The 17002-nt window shown below is 44.1% G+C and overlaps 1 protein-coding gene across 2 annotated transcripts in view; it reads left to right on the forward strand.

Annotated features, from left to right (window-relative positions):
- The window catches only part of rapgefl1 (Rap guanine nucleotide exchange factor (GEF)-like 1), a 123044-nt gene that overhangs the window by 89269 nt on the left and 16773 nt on the right, over positions 1 to 17002 (forward strand). For both annotated transcript variants that reach the window (XM_073071413.1, XM_073071414.1), the window contains 5 exons: positions 687 to 765; positions 2196 to 2369; positions 3925 to 4022; positions 11083 to 11205; positions 12412 to 12590. In XM_073071413.1, the coding sequence (XP_072927514.1) occupies positions 687 to 765; positions 2196 to 2369; positions 3925 to 4022; positions 11083 to 11205; positions 12412 to 12590 (653 nt within the window). The remainder of the gene's footprint in view (positions 1 to 686; positions 766 to 2195; positions 2370 to 3924; positions 4023 to 11082; positions 11206 to 12411; positions 12591 to 17002) is intronic.

The following is a 17002-nucleotide window of genomic DNA, read 5'->3' on the forward strand; positions in this document are numbered from 1 at the left end:
CTTGGGTGAATGAATTTCTCCAATTTTCCAGGAACAGTACAGGCTCTTCGGCCTATGGTGTTGTGCCAGCCTTTTAACCCGCTCCAAGATGTATCTAATGCTTCCTTTCCACTTGACCCCTCCATTTTTCCTTTCATCCTCGTGCTTATCTAAGAGGCTCTTAACTGTCTCTAACATTTCTGCCTTTACCAGTGCATTCCACATACCCACCTTTGTTATTTATCTGAATAATTCATTCAGGCTCATGACCCTCACAAAGCCATGCTGAATAACCCTAATCAGACCACGTTTCTCCAAATGCTTGTAAAACCTGCCTCTAAGAATCCTCTCCAATAACTTGCCCACCACTGATGTAAAATTCAGATTAATTTATTTATCCCATGTACATTGAAACATACAGAGAAATGTGTTGTTTACATTAACAACCAACACACCCAAATGTGGGCTGGGGGCAGCCCACAAGTGTCATCTCACATTCCGGTATGTAATTCCCAAGGTTTTCCCTATTACCTTTCTTGAAGGAAGGGATAACACTTGCCACCCTCCAGTGTTCTGATACTAAAGTATCTATCTATCTATCTATCTATTCCTGTGGCCAGTGAGTTGGGAAGTTGGGAAAAATCCCAGTGGGAAATCTGTCCCTTTGGTTGAAAATATTAATGCTCTGATGTTTTTTCTCTTGACAGGTCAAGCCTTTATTCCGTCACTTCAGCCGCACGGATATCTGCCTGCAGCAGAGGGAACCTCTGCGTGGGACGGATGAGAGTAAGTCTCTGCGAGGCTGGAGGCCTGGAGGTGGCCTGGCCTGTGGTTGGAGGGGTGTGTGTGTGTGGGGGGGGGAAGGGAAGGAAGGGGGCTTGTTTTGCTGCTGTTCTGCTGAACATTGTGGGTATACTGGAGTAAGTTGGCGCCGGAATGTGTGGTGACACTTGTGGGCTCAGTTTGTGCTGGTTGCTAAGGCAAATGACGCATTTCACTGTGTGTTTCAATGCACGTGACTGATAACTGAACTTGAATCAGTGTGAGACCTTGCCGGAGCTGAGCCAAGCACGTTTCTATCCATGTGAGAGGCGAACTAAGCAGACATCGCTGAGTCCGCCCGTGATTTATGGGTGTTCCCTGCCACCGAACACGCATCCATAATGGACCAGTTCTCACTGGGCTGCAGGCAAATGAGACTGGGTTAGGTAGTGAGTCAGGAATGCAGGAACATTGGGTGTGCCGTCAGGCTATTGTGTCTGAGAAAGGTGTAGGTGATGTTTCAACATCATTATTGGAATGAGTCTATTTTAACTGCTTTCCACAAAATCAACAAGAGGAGTGGCAGCTAGCAAAACTCTACTAGCTGCAGAGTAAACAGCAGAGGGATGTATTCCGATAGACCTGCTGAGTTCCTCTGGCATTCTGTGTGTGCTGCTCTGACTATTGATGAGGAGACCTGCTGACTTCTTCCAACCATTGGTTTGTTGCAGATATTCATATGGTCCCCCTCGTCATCTGTAGATGAGACAAGCCACTTCACAGCAGTGAGTTGTTTCAGCAGTCACGGTTGCAATCTGTGAAATAAGGCCAGCAAAATTTTGCAAGCATCTTGCCACTATATTTCACAGATATTTAAACCTTGCACCATTGGTTTAGGTATAAATATAGGCCAGAGCACCTGAGATTAAAATAGTGCTCTAACGTGCTAGTGTAACACTAATACAGCGGCAGTCACCTGGGTTCAATTCCACTGCTCCCCCTGAAGAGTTTGTCCGTACTCCCCACGATCATTTGGATTTCCTCCGGATGCTCCTGTTTCTTCCCATGTTCCAAAGACGCACCGGTTAGAGTTAGTAAGTTGTGAGCGTACTATGTTGGCACTGGAAGAATGCTGACACTTGCTCCTTGCACTCCTTGGACTGGTGACACAAAACAATGCACCTCACCCTGTTTCAATGTACACATGACAAGTAAAGCTAATCTTTAATCTTTAAATGCAAGCACATTCTGGTTGACCCAAATCTGGAGTTCAACCAAATGTAGCACAAGATGCCAGAGCCAGAAATGTCTGTAGAATTTGTAAATGAAACAAGCTGAAGGAAAAGCCTCCGCTGTGCTGGTTTCAGTTCAGGCTGTTTCTGATCTGCCATGGTGCTAGCTTCTATGTTTTTTCATTCTCTTCCTCCTTTCCCTCCCTAACCGACCCCCACCAGTTTTCTGCCGTATTTACGCGACTGACCATTCCTACGTGACCATCAAGAGCAGGTTATCGGCCTCGGTGCAGGAGATTGTGCTGTCTGTAGCCGAGAAGCTTCAGCACTGCGAAGAAGAGTCAAAGGAGCCCGTGCACAAAAACTTGCTGCTGGTTGCTATAAGATCATCTGGTGGTAAGACCCAATTCTTTGCTGCATATGGAGTTCTGTTTCTGTGGAACATACAGAAAGCTCATCCAAGATGAAGTTGGGAAGTAGTTTCCTTACTTTTCAAATAAGAAGGCAGTGGAGGCTCAGTCATGGAGTATATTGCTGGATTTCTAGATATTAAGGGATCAGTGCAGGAAAGTAGTGCTAAAGTAACAGATCAGCCATGATCTCACTGATTGACAGACTAGGAATAAAGGGCAGAATGGCCTCCTCCTCCTCCCACTGTTAATGTTCCTCAATGAGGCACAAACTAACCACCAGGACCTTTGTTTACTGAGGGGACTGGGTACAGACAGAACTGATCACCTCTTCCATGAATGCCTTATGAGGATAGGCTGAGCAAGCTAGGACGTTCCTCTTTGGAGTGACGGAGGATGAGAAGTGACTTCATAGAGCAGTATAAGATTGAGAAGCAAAGCCATCGTCTTTCTCCCAGGGTGGCAATGGCCAATGCCAGAGGACACCCTTTGAAGGTGAGCGCAGTAAAGTTTAGGGAAGGGTTTTTACCCAGAGAGTGGTTGGTGCCTGGAATGTACTATCATGGGTGATACATTAGGGACGTTGAAGAGACTTGGGTATGCACATGGATGTAGGAAAAGTTGGAGGGCTTATGGGCTGTGTAAGGGTTAGATTGATTGTGGTGTAGGTATATTTAGGATGGCAGAACGCAGTGGGCAGAAGGGTCTGTACTGTTCTATGAACAGTGCTGAGAAAGCAGATCAAACACTTCATTTGACAATATGGTGATCTCAGTTTGGGACACAAAACTCTGAGACTAGTGTGCTTGGAGTTTTGTATATGAGAAAGCAGTGAATTGAAAAATCGTAATATATTCAGTTCTATCAGTGAATAAATCTCAATTGCAATGCAGAGAAGTGGAACAACTGGGAAAATGTATTTTCTGAACTTGGAGAGGGAAACGAGACACAGCAGCTCCTGTCGCAGCCTTACAGATCCAGAGAGTCGAGTTCAGTCCTGACCTCTGGTGATATTTGTATGGAGTTTGCATGTTCTCCTTGTGACTATTGGGCTTCCCCACATTTTCTGGTTTCCTCCCAGCTCCCAGACATATACTGGTTAGGTTATCTGACTACTGTAAATTACCCATCACAGAAAACCAGTAAGGGGAGCTGATTGGATTGCAAGAGATCATAGCCGAGTTACTGGGTAATAGGTGGAGGAATGGATAGGACAATAGTCCCATGTTACTACGTTAAAATTATTTGAAACTTACCGGAAAAAAAATGGGCTGAATTTAGCAGATGGGTTGTAACTGCAGCTGAGAAGCCAGAATGTTTTAGCGGATTTTGATGAATTTCAGGGAGGGGCTGAATTCAAAGCAGACAACAGTTGACCAAGTAGAGGTTTCAAGGTGTCCATAATTTCTCCTTCACCGATGCTAAAGTAACTGTCTCAGGAACAATTCCGTCTCACAAGCAACTCCATCTCAACTCTCTCCTTAAGTAACGTTGTTCCAAGTCTTGTGATGTGATGCTCAAACTGTGTTTTCATTATGCAGAGAAAACAATGTTTCGGTTGGATGAAGATTCCGTATTTACGACCTTGGGCGTTAACACTCATCTATTTGCTTGCACAAAGGAGTCTGTGGAATCACTGGTGAGGCAAAATCTTGTCATATTTTAGTTCTTTAACCATGTTATGAAATCCCTCCATGGCTGCCTGACCTTTGGCATTTTGGCCCCCTCCATCTCTCCAGCTGTACTAAATCTTTGAGCTCCTATGATCCTGGCTTGTGCAACCTTAAATTTCACTGTTCCAGCAGCCTTTAACTGCCAAGCTCTGGAATCCGCTCCTCTAGGAACTCTGCAACAGTCTAATTTTATGCCCAGATTTTTATCGTTTCCATTATCTCAAATAAATGGATCCAAATCAAAATCAGAATTGGGTTTATTAACACTGATGTATGTTCTAAAATTTATTGTTTTGTGGCAGCAGTATAGTGCAATACATAAAAATACTAGAATTTATAATAAAGAAATTTTTTTTTTTATTTAGCCAGAGGGTGTTGAATCTGTGGAATTCATTGCCAGAGATGGCTGTGGAGACCAAATCATTGGGTATGTTTAAAGCAGAGTTGATGGATGCTGAATTAGTAAGGGTGTCCAAAGGTTACGGGGAGAAGCAGGAGAATGGGGTTGAAAGGGAAAATAAATTGGACATGATCAAATGGCCTAATTCTTCTATATCTTTTGGTTAAAAGCCAGTAAGACTTATACCTGTGGAAAACTTCACCTGTCCTCATTAGAATGAAGTGATGCAGGTATGCGAGTCACCCTATGTAATGTTTTCAATAGAGATTGAACTCCAAGGTCAATTAGATATTTATTATTAACATAAATGTATTGATAATGAACATAGGACCACACCAATCAATGGCAGCATAGGTCTGACCATAGCCGACAGTGCCCAACCTACACCAGGTAACAACACTCCATATTAGCTCGTGTAAATATTACTGCTCTTGTTAACCGTGTCTGTTTACAACAAACTATACTAGATTGGAGTACCACGTGATTACCCAAGACTAGGCAAGAGGCCACTCAGAAGTCAATCATTTCCATTAAGTAATTGAACTATTTGTCAGGAGGTTGCTGTTCGGCGAATATCTTTCATTATGTTGATATGTTTGCCTTCCTGTGTGTTTCCATAAGCAACTTGTTGAGTTAAGGTAGAAGCATATAATCCCAGAGCAGATGGTCCATCCCTTGGAGACACAAGAGATTGCAGATGCTGGAATCTGGAGCAACAAACAATCTGCTGGAGGAGCTCAGCGGGTTGAGCGGCGTCTGTCGGTGGAAGGGAATAGCTGAAGCTGAGTTGCCATTTCCTTTCCTCCCACAGATGCTGAGTTCCTCCAACGGATTGTTTATTGGCTCATACCTTTGTCCGCTCTGAGTTAGTCAAACAACTCCGCTCTCCCTTCTCCCCTCCTGAGTTCTTTTTTGTCTGCCTCCTTACATGGTTTAACCTGTCAGTCATCCTTGACCCTGCCCCACCCCCTCTCAGTCCACCAATCAACTCTGGCCCCAGTCTCCCCCTCACCTCTATACTGGCCGTTTCCACTCCACTTTCAGTCGTAAAACATCAAGGAATTACTCCCCCCCCCCCCCCCCCCCCGAGTTCTGCCAGCGGATTGTTTGTTGCTCCAGACTCCAGCATCTGCAGAACCTTGTGTCATCATTTTTCTACTGTTAGCTTCTGAGCCTGAGTGGGTAGCTGCCTAATTAAGAAAGCATTACGAGTCATCCCATGGGACTATGGTGTTCATGACCAGTGTTGTGAGGTGGTAAGAGATGATATGAACTTGTATCAGGCTAAGGAGGAAAACTGGCACGGTAGCGCAGTGGTTAGCAGAACACTTTACATTGCCATCTGCAAAATTGGTGTTCAATTCCCACTGCTGCCTTTAAGGAGTTTGTCTATTCTCCCCGTGACCATGAGAGTTCCCTCCGGGTGCTCTAGTTTCTTCCCGCACTCCAAAAGTGTGTGAGTTCAAGTTGCTGGGTTGTAGGCCAGTAGCATGGGGACACTTGTGGGCTGCCCCTAGCACATTGGACTGCGTCGGTCATTGACACAAATATTGCATTTCACTGAATGTTTTGATATATCGATATGCACGTGACAAATAAATCAGATCTTTATCTTTTATCTTTAACCCAAGCTAACACCCAAGCCTATTGGTTACCCAGTGCCATTGGCAAATTCTCTTCCCTGAAGGTTACTGGTAAGCTAAATGAAAGCTTCCCTGACCAATTATTTAGCGTCAGCACTTGTAGATTCCAGCATCTGCTGTCTCTTGTGTCTGCAGGGTGGTTAATATCAAAAGTGAAATATCACAATTATTCTCAGCTCCTTCGAGACAGAGAGAAGTGAAACCAAAACCAATTCCATTAACGTCCTTTTGGTGGCTTGGGAAATCAGGTTATGATAAACGGCATTGTACGTATCAAGATGTTTGTTTTTGGGGAAAAGTGAAGATCTGGAAGATAGAGTTTTGCACTTAATCTCCTTTGGGTCCTTTATACAGTGTAATCACTGTTGCGCCATCCTCCTGTTAGAATAGGACACTACAGCACAGAAACAGGCCCTTCAGCCCATCTAGTCTATGCTGAACTACAATATTTATCTCCCATTGACCTACACCTGGGCTGTAGCCCTCCATACCCCTCCCATCCATGTACGTATCCAAATTTCTCTTAAATGCTGAAAGCGACCATACATCCACCACTTCCACCGGCAGCTCAATCCACACTATCACCACCCTCTGAGTGCAGAAGTTCCCACTCCTGTTCTCCTTAAACATTTCACTTTTCACATTTAACCCATGACGTCTAGTTCAAGTCTCACCCAACCTCAATGAGAAAAGCCTGCTTGCATTTACCCTATCAATAAGTGAGGCCTCCGTCGGTCAGGGTCGGCCATGGAGGTTGCTGTCTAGATACGCAAGCCTGGGCAGTTCGATATGGAGAGCAAGCTCCCCCTCTCCACGCATCTGATGAACCCAAAAGAACTGCAGAGACCGATCCAGTTCAGTAGCAGTGGCGTCACAGGAGTTGCCAGTCAGTGTTGAATTTAACATAGGACTGCCATAGAACCATAGAACATTACAGCACAGAAACAGGCCTTTTGGCCCTTCTTGGCTGTGCCAAACCATTTTTCTGCCTAGTCCCACTGACCTGCACCTGGGCCATATCCCTCCATACACCTCTCATCCATATACCTGTCCAAGTTTTTCTTAAATGTTAAAAGTGAGCCTGCATTCACCACTTCATCTGGCAGCTCATTCCACACTCCCACCACTCTCTGTGTGAAGCCCCCCCCCCCAATGTTCCCTTTAAACTTTTCCCTCTTCACCCTTAACCCATGTCCTCTGGCCTTTTTCTCCCCTAGCCTCAGTGGAAAAAGCCTGCTTGCATTCACTCTATCTATACCCATCATAATTTTATATACCTCTATCAAATCTCCCCTCATTCTTCTACGCTCCAGGGAATAAAGTCCTAACCTATTCAACCTTTCTCTGTAACTCAGTTTCTCAAGTCCCAGCAACATCCTTGTAAACCTTCTCTGCACTCTTTCAACCTTATTAATATCCTTCCTGTAATTCGGCAACCAAAACTGCACACAATATCTCCTGTCAGGCTCACTGGCCTATAATTTCTTGGCTTACTTTTCGAGCCTTTCTTAAACAGTGGAACATCATTGGCTATCCTCCGATTCTCCGGCAGCTCATCTGTGAAAAAGGATGATTTAAATATCTCTGCTAGGGCCTTGCAACTTTTGCTCTAGCCTCCCACAGGGTCCAAGGAAACATCTTGTTAGGTCCTAGGGATTTATCCACCCTAATTTTCCTCAAGACAGCAAACACCTCCTTCATAATCTGCATAGGGTTCCATGACCACACTGCTGCTTTGCCTCACTTCTGTAGACTCTGCGTCCATCTCCTGAGCAAATACAGATGTAAAAAATCCACTTAAGATCTTCCTCCATCTCTTTTGGCTCCATGCATAGATAACCACTCTGATCATCAAGAGGATTAATTCTGTCCTTTCACTCTTAATATTTCTGTAGAAACCCTTGAGATTCTCTTTCGCCCTGTCTGCTAGGGCACCTTGTGCTGCCTTTTAGCCCTCCTGATTTCCTTCTTAAGTATTCTCTTTCATTTCTTATACTCCTCAATAACTCATTTGTTCCTTCCTGTCTATTCCTGTTATGCACCTCCTTTTTCTTAACCAGGACCTCTGTATCTCTCATAAACCAAAATTCCCTAAACCTGTCATCCTTGCCTTTTATTCTGACAAGAACAATCAAACTCAGTACTCTCAAAATTTCACTTTTAAAGGCATCCCACTTACCGAGTACACCATTGCCTTGCTACAACTTCTTCGGGATAAATCTATCCTGCGCTTTCCGAACTGCTCCAGCCATTGCTCTTCTGCCATCCTCCCTGCCAGTGTTCCCTTCCATCTAGGTTAGTTGTCACCTGGTTAATTGGTCACATGGGTGTAATTGGGCAGTGTGGGTCTTTGGGGCAAAAGGGCCTGTTACCATGCTGTATCTCTACATAATATAAAAATGGTTAGATACATTTTTGCATAGCAGGGGTATTAAGTTTTATGAGGTAACAGCAGATAGGTGGAACTGAGTCCACAGCCATATTAGCCATGATCTTATTGAATGACAGAGCAAGCTTGACAGCCAGATGGCCGACTCCTGCTCCTATTTCTTACCTTCTCTTATGTTATCATCTGTGGGGTGGGGGGGGGAGGGTATTGTCAGGCCTAAACCCCACATCAGACCAATTCCTCTTCCCCTCCGCTAATGCCGCTTGACCTGCCAAGCTCCTCCAGCAGACTGTTGCTTGCTCAAGGTTTTGAGGGGGCTAGATAGGGTAGGTGCCGAGAGTCTGTTTCTGCATTTGGGCGGAGGTTTAAAGTAAGAAATTAAATGGCTAGGATAGAGATGAGGAAGAATTTATTTTCTCTAGGCTTACAAGTATTTGGAATCCTCTGCCTGAGAAACCTGGGGATGTTAATAACAGAGTAAAATATGAGAGGTCCAAGCCATCTCACATGCAAAGTGGCAGTTCCAGACCAAACTTGAATCACTGAAGGATGCTCGACAGCTGTGGTCCACAAACTATGGACTCACTTTCAAGGAAGTTTCATATCATGTTCTCGACATTTATTGCTTACTTATTATTATTATTTCTTTTCTCTTTGTACTTACCGTGGATGCCCGCAAGAATTTGATAATAAATTTACTTTGAACATATTCACAGCTGAGACAGAGATATGTCTGGATTGTTGGGGTGCCATAGGTTATTGGAGCAGACAGAAAAGTGAAGCTGTGGCCAAAATCAGAACTGCTGCAATCTCATTGAATGGTGGGACAAGCTCAAAAAGCTGAACAGAAAATTTCTGCTCCTCTTTCTCATGTTCTGCATTTTCTTCAAACCTGCTCCAATGATGTTCATCTGCTTAATCAGCAAGTATACTGAAAGCTTATTCTATCAGCCTTAGTTATTAAGTCTATTCCCTGGCCCCAGGTTTAATTAATGTCGAAAGGCAGAATTAATCACCTTATTGTCTGCTGCTCTAAATGTGTTATTGATGCTCAACCTCAATTTCCAGAGAAGACAACATGAGATCATTATACAGATGTCACAGCTGCCTAGTCCTGTCAATCACTGCGCCCTGTGTGGTTGTCATGCATGTTTCCACATGTTAATGCAACAAGCAGGCTTCTTCCTTCCAGTTAAAGAAATATTCAAATTTGTAAAAATAGCAATGCAAAGTCGTGCCATTTAGACCAGAAGGCCATGAGATTAGGGAGCAAATTAGGCCATTCGGCCATTCAAGTCTGCTCTGCCATTCCATCATGGCTAATTTATTATCCTTCTCAACCCCATTCTCTTGCTTTCTCCCCTAACCTTTGACTCCCTGACTAATCAAGAACCTATCAACCTCTGCTTTAAGTATATGTAATGCCTTGGCCTCCACAGGCATTCGTGGCATTGAATTCCACAGGTTCACTACCCTCTGGCTAAAGAAATTCCTCCTCGCCTCTTTTCTAAATGGACATCCCTCTAATAATCAGTCTCCTGAACCAACAAGATAACTTCACTCACTTCAGCACTGAACTCAATCCACAACCAATGGGCTCATGTTCTCAGTATTTTTATATTTTATTTGTTTGTCTGTCTTTGTTTATGTATAATTTTTTCATAAACTGTATTGTCTTTCTTTACTTTCCTGTAAATGTCTGCAAGAAAATGAATCTCATGGTGACATGTACATATCTTGATAATAAATTTACTTTGACTTATTTGTCACATGTACATCGAAACACAGAGTAGAATGGGTTATTAGCGTCAATGGCCTACACAAGCGCCACCATGCTTCTGACACCAACAGAGCGTGCCTTTGACTTACTAACCCTAACTCGTCTGTCTTTTTGGACTGGAGGAAACCCACATGGTTGCAGGGTCAAATGTACAAACTCCTTACAGACAGAGGCGGAAATTGAGCCCTAATCTTCCAATCGATGGCATTGTAACACATAACGCTATTATTATTTCAACTTGCTGTAAGTTACAGTAAAAATAAATGAAGCAAAAGAGGAATAATGAGGCAGTGTTTGTGGGCTCACACGTTAAAAGGAAAGAACCAAGCTCAACATTGTGGGTGAAGAGCCTGTACCATGCTCAATGAGATAACGGCTCAAAACCAACAAACACCAAGAAAGCCCGAGCAATAACAGTAGATCTTGATATGCCATAATTTTGCTATTATGATTTCAGGAGCTAAAACGCTTATATGCCTGATAATACTGGTGTCAGCATGAAGTGATTTGGAAATACGACTTTTGAGTAGCGTCCTGTACAAAGCTGACTGTTACCTCCCTGTTCATATTCATTCCACAACCTATGGACTTGCTTTCATGTTCTCAGCATTAATTAATTAATTTGTATTTGCACAATTTGTCTTCTTTTGACTTTTGTTGTTGACCTTTACATGTAGATTATAATTTACTCTCTTGTATTTCTTTGTTCTACTGTGAATGCCTGCAATCAAATGAATTTCAAGGTAGTATATAGATGACATTATATGTAATTTGGTAATAAATTGACTTTGAACTTTGAACTGTTCATTCCCAGGTGCCCCCTCCAGCTGTGGAACGTCTCTCCCATGAAGGGCCGGAAATCAATGAAACTAATGTTGGGGAAATGGCCAGTCAGATCACAGCATTCGACTGGGAGCTTCTGAACTGTGTCCACGAGGTGAGTCGCTCAGAACAGGAGAGTTTTTAAAGTGGAAAAGCCATTGCACTGGGGCAGTTCCGCTCTCTCGACCTCAGAGGTCCAGGTATGAGTAGTTGTCATATCTGGGCACTTCCTTGTTGTAGTGGATGACCAAGGTTAATATTGGTTATTATAAATTGCTTAAAGGGAATCAGAAATGCAGGAAGGAGTAGTATCAAATATGGTGTATGAGTCAATTTTTAGACATTTTTAAGGAGCTTCAAAGGCCGTGGGCAACTTAACCTCCAGTGGTCATAAGGGTAGGTCTTCCAAAAGTGTGGACCACACCAGCCCATTCTGTAGTCGTAGAAGTCAGATCTCTGCCATCAACTACTGAATTGAGATCTGCACTCCTATACAAATGCATGTCGGACCTGCCAGACTATTCATAGAGAAGTTCAGGAACAAGCTTTTTGGCCCACAAAGCCTCTGCTGACCATGCTGCCTTTGTCAACTAGTCCCATCTGCCTTCACATGGTCTGTCTCTCAGTTTCCTATCTGTTCATGTGTCAGCGCCTCTCAAACATTGCTATCACATCTGCTTCCCCTGGCAGCGTGTTCCCAGTACCGAGCACTCCGCGTAAAAGCACACTTCCTCCTTAAATCTCCTTTAAACTTGCCCTTCTCACTTAACAGCTATGCCCTCTAGTGTTTGACATTCCCACTCTGGGAAAAGGACTTTGTTCCTGTATCCCCTGCAGTTTCCCCTCTGATGCTGCCTAAAATTGAGGTCCCAAACAAAAACGCGTGGTGAAATTTAAACATGGTTGTGACTTACACTCTGCATGTTATGGTGCTTTCCAGTTTGGTCTGCGTCGCAGTGTACCTCCGCACCCTGAAAGTATTTTGAGCTGTTGTAGCCTCTTTACCACCACTGATTCCTTCATTAGCTGCTGTGATACTGAAGGCCAAAGCACAAGTTGCACAAGTTTCAGCATGAGGCTACAGGAACGGGCACGAGTGAGACACCAAATGGACCTTTCATGTCTGAGTGTGCACAGTGCTCTTCCTTAATGTATTTATCCTCTTACGCTCCAGTTTTACTTTAATCTATGATGCTGTTTCCATTTCAGGAGGTGAGCCATGATGTTTCCATTTCATTGTTGGGTCCCTCCTATCAACAGAAGTAAAATGGCATTGAAGTCTTTACCCTGTGTAATTTTCTCTGTATTTTTTTTCTCCCAGCTGGAACTAATCCACTACGTCTTCCGGAACGAGAGCATTCGAAAGCGGACGGCAAATCTGGAGCTGGTGCTGCAGCGGTGCAGTGAGGTGCAACACTGGGTCGCCACGGAGATACTGATGTGTGAGCGCCTGGGAAAACGGGTGCAACTTCTCAAAACCTTGATCCACATGGCTGCTCTGTAAGTGTTCAGAGAGTTGTACTGCAGAGAAACAGGCCCTTTGGCCCATGTAGTCCATGCTGAACTGTTATTCTGGATAGGACCATAGCCCTCCATACCCCTCCCATCCATGTACTTATCCAAATTTCTCTTGGATGTTGAAATCGAACCCACATCCACCACTTCTGCTGGCAGCTCGTTCCACATTCTTACCACCATCTAAGTGGTTCCTCCTCATGTTCTCCTTAAACATTTCACCTTTCACCCGTAGCCCATGACCTTTAGTTCTCATCTCATTCAGCTCAGTGGCAAAAAAGGTCTGCTTGCGTTTGCCCTATATATACCCCTCAAGGCCTGTGAGGGTGGGGACAAAGAATCTGAGAAATGTAAAATTCAGACCTGGTCACATCTGGTGCCTGGTCCGAGTTGTTGCTGGTTTGGCTCACTGGCAGTACTCTCTCCTTTCTGAAGCAAAAGATCACCAGACTCAGCAACAGTTACTTTCCCCAGGCCGTCAGGCTAATCAACACTAATACCCATTAAACCCCCACCCCCCACATCAGGTACTCCTCTCCACAGCCTCACATCCCCTCATGAACTGCCACTTTACAGTTACTTGTACATTGTCTTTGTCTTTTATAGGATTGTTTTTGTACTTATACATTATTTATTGTGTTTTTGTGCTGCATCAGATCCAGAGTAGCAATCATTTTGTTCTCCTTTACACTTGTGTACTGTAAGAATGGCAGTTAACAATCTTGAATCTTGAATGTGCAGGAAAAGGAGGGATATAGATTATTTACGGGAAGAAGAGACTTAGTTTAATTTGGCATTATATTTGGCACAGACGTGGGCTGAAGGGCCTGTTCCTGTGGTGTACAGGCATATTTCAGACCTATAATTAATCTATAAACTCATCTAATGCATCACTCAGGACAGAATGTGCTGTTAGATTGCTGGGGATGCCTATTCAGATTCAGATTCAGATTTATTTATTGAAGCATATGGTGCAATGCGTCATTTGTGTTAACAACCAATGCAGCCAAGGGCGTGCTGGGGGGGGGGGGGCAGCCCGCAAGTGCCACCACACATTCCGATGTCAACATAGCATGCCCGCCGTGCTCAGCTGAACAACACAGAACACCACAAAACAGAACATACCAGGCAGAAAAGCAAAACAAGCCCCATTCCTCCCTCCCCACCCACCCGAACTGTCTTTCTTCTGCCTTCAGCATGTCATTTTTTTTGTGAAATCCCTGAGCACAAGCCACCTCATCAGGAATGTCTCCCCCCACCCCTTCCCTGACAGCCCTGGTGTACATTCATCCCTCAGGCAATATTGGATTAAAGGGATCATCTAATTGCTTAATGCATTGTTATCTGTGGGATATTGGTTGTAAATAAATAAGACACCATGACCAGTTACCTGGCAACATGGACAACAAATGGAAAGCAATTCATTGAGGGTTTGCTTAAGGGTTTGATCCTAGGCACTACATAAATGTAAACCTCTTTACCTCAATACAGTTGGCACAATTAAAGTGACCTATTCAGTCAAGTTAAAGAAAGATTAGCTTTCGTAGGTTTTCTTTCCCAACATCTGAAGTATTATATTTTTGAAATCTGTCTTATTGCTTACCAGTTGTCTTGTGCTAATACTGAATATGTTTAGCAATAAAGATAAAGATTTATGAGTCACGTGTACTTTGACCAGCGGAGTCCAAATATGTGCTGGGGGCAGCCTGTAATTGGCACCACGCTTCCGGTGGCAACGTACTAACCCGTGCATCTTTGGAATGTGGGAGGAAAGTGGAATACACGGCAGAAACCCACAGAGTCGTGAGGAGAATATACAAATTCCTTACAGACAGCGGTGGGAATTGAACCTCGGTCTCTGGCCGCTGGCGCTGTAAAGCGTTGCTCTAACTGCTGCACTGCCGTTCCAGCCCTCTCCACTCCAGATTCCTGTCCATTACAGCTCGGAAGTCTGTGAGAATGAGCGAGGGTGTCTTGCACCATAATGATGTCACCCATGGATTGAGTCAGGTCACACAATATCTCAGCCTGGAAGTGTATGGCTCTAATTTCATCATTGTTGGCTCAGAGTTCTGAAATTCCCCTCGAGCACACAGTGGACAAACTTCGTCACAAGGACAACACTAATTCAGGAAAGGTATCCAGTGCCATCTTCTCAAGGTGAATAGGATGGACAATATTTCTTGAACATACTAGCCACCCTGAGAGTTCATAAAGCAACGGGGCAAGAATAGATGGGATACAAGATTGGCTGGAACCAGTCACCCTGAGATTGCTTAAAATGAGAGGCTAAGCATACATGGAATACAAGTCTGGAGATGAGGGATAGCACAAAAATTAATCTTGCCGTTTCCAGCAGATGATGATAATCATCTTTTTCAGTAACTGAACTGGAAGGCTGAGGTAGAAAGGGTTGCTGTTTGATGATAAGGCAGTAGAAGCACTCAACACAATCCTGTAATAACCAGTTATTTGCTTTCAAAAGCAGACAACTTATCGGGCAGATCGCACTAAGTAATAAGAAGTTTGAAACTCAGACCTACCTGAATGCAAGGCAGAAGAATAAAGGACATAGCCGTGGCTCCTGAGATAACTGACCACCCAGTGACTCACCTGGTGACAGTACACAGGCACCTGCAGGAGTTAGCCTGCATTTTAAGATTAAGATCTTAAGGTTTAAGATTAGCTTTATTTGTTACATGTACATTGAAACATAAAGTGAAATTGAAACATAAAGTGTCATTCGTGTCAAATCAAATCAGTGAGGATGTGTTGGTGCCAGCCTACAAGTGCCACTATGCTACCAGGGACAACATTGCATGCCCACAACTTACTAAACCTGACCCTAACCTTTGGCACGTGGGAAGAAACCAAAGCACTCGGAGGAAATGAGTGCGGCCATGAGAAAAATGTACACACTCCTTATAGACGGTGGCGGAATTGAACAGAGGTCGCTGGTGCACTATGCTACCACGCCTCTTCTGTGCATTTTATCTTTGAAGCTCACTCGTTCCGATCACAAGTTTACAATCATCGTTTATAGATGTAAGCATCCTATTAAAGAACATAGAACACTAGTAGTGCAATCACTCGAGTTGGTTTGATGTTCTCCTAAGGGGATGTCTATTGGTGGGTCCTTGTTTGGCTGTAGAGGCCGATCTGGGATCCACATATTCTGGTGCAGTGTAGACAAGAGTAAACGGTTGTCTTGGTTGTTCGCTCTCTCCTTTCGCAGCTCCTGCTTGATCTCTGCGGCACAGCAGAGGTCGTTCTCGTGCAGCTGCCTCTTGAACAGATTTCCTCCAGGCGTATCTATTCAGTACAATGCCCTCCCTGTCTTTAGATATACTGTTGAATTTCTTCAGGCTGATGTTATTTCCTTTTCCCACTGATCTTCCCTCAACCGGGAGTATAAAGGATCTGTTTGGGGAAGACGCTAGTTAGGCATCTGGTGATATGATCTATCCATCAGAATTGGTGTTGCTTTATCGTGGTGGAGATGCTGTTCATGTCGGCTGGTGTTGGTGCATCTGTCCTTCCAGCTGATCCTCAAAGTCTTTCATAAGGTTCTTTGGTGGTATTGCTGTAGGGCTTTCAGGTGGCTACTGTAGGTGCTCCATGATTCAGCTGCATACAATAATGTAGGAAGGAAAGACCAAAAGTTTTGTTTGGACCTGTAGGTCACAGTCTTCAAAGACTCTTGCTTGATCTTGCATAGGCTCTGCTAGCGCTTACTCAGGCGGTGGTTGATCTCTGAGTCGATGTCTGATTTTTGAGGTGAGAATGGTGTCAAGGTAGGGAAAGTGGTCTACATTTTCAAGGGCGATATCATCGACTTTTACAGAGGGCTGGATGGTCATTGGCTGATATAGGGCCCGTGTCTTTTTTATCTTCAAAACGAGACCCAGGGCTCTAAATGCCTTGGCAAAACATTCAGGATGTGTCATTCAGTATCTAGGATGCTGGATACGCTGGAGGTCTCCAGAGTGTACTGCGATGGCGTTGTCATCCACATACTGAAGCTCCATGATAGTGGTGGTGCTGACCTTGTTCTTGGCCTTAAGGTTGAAATGCCTGTTGTCCATTCTATACACGATTGTGGCAGGTCTCGGCCAATGAGATGAAGGATGGTAAATAGGGCGGGTGCGTAGAGCATTGAACATTATAATACAGTACAGGCCTTTCAGCCCCCAATGTTCTGCTGACCTTTGAACCTGTCTAATATCAATCTAACCCTTCCCTCCTACATAGCCCTCCACTTCTCTATCCATCCATGTGCCTATCTAAGAGTTTCTTAAACGCTCTTAATATACCTGCTTCTACCGCCATTCCTGGCAGAGTGTTCCACACATTTGCCACTCTGTGTATTTAAAAAAAACTTCCTCTGACATCCCGCT

The sequence above is a fragment of the Hemitrygon akajei genome, chromosome 18, assembly GCF_048418815.1.
Source record: "Hemitrygon akajei chromosome 18, sHemAka1.3, whole genome shotgun sequence".
Taxonomy (NCBI): domain Eukaryota; kingdom Metazoa; phylum Chordata; class Chondrichthyes; order Myliobatiformes; family Dasyatidae; genus Hemitrygon; species Hemitrygon akajei.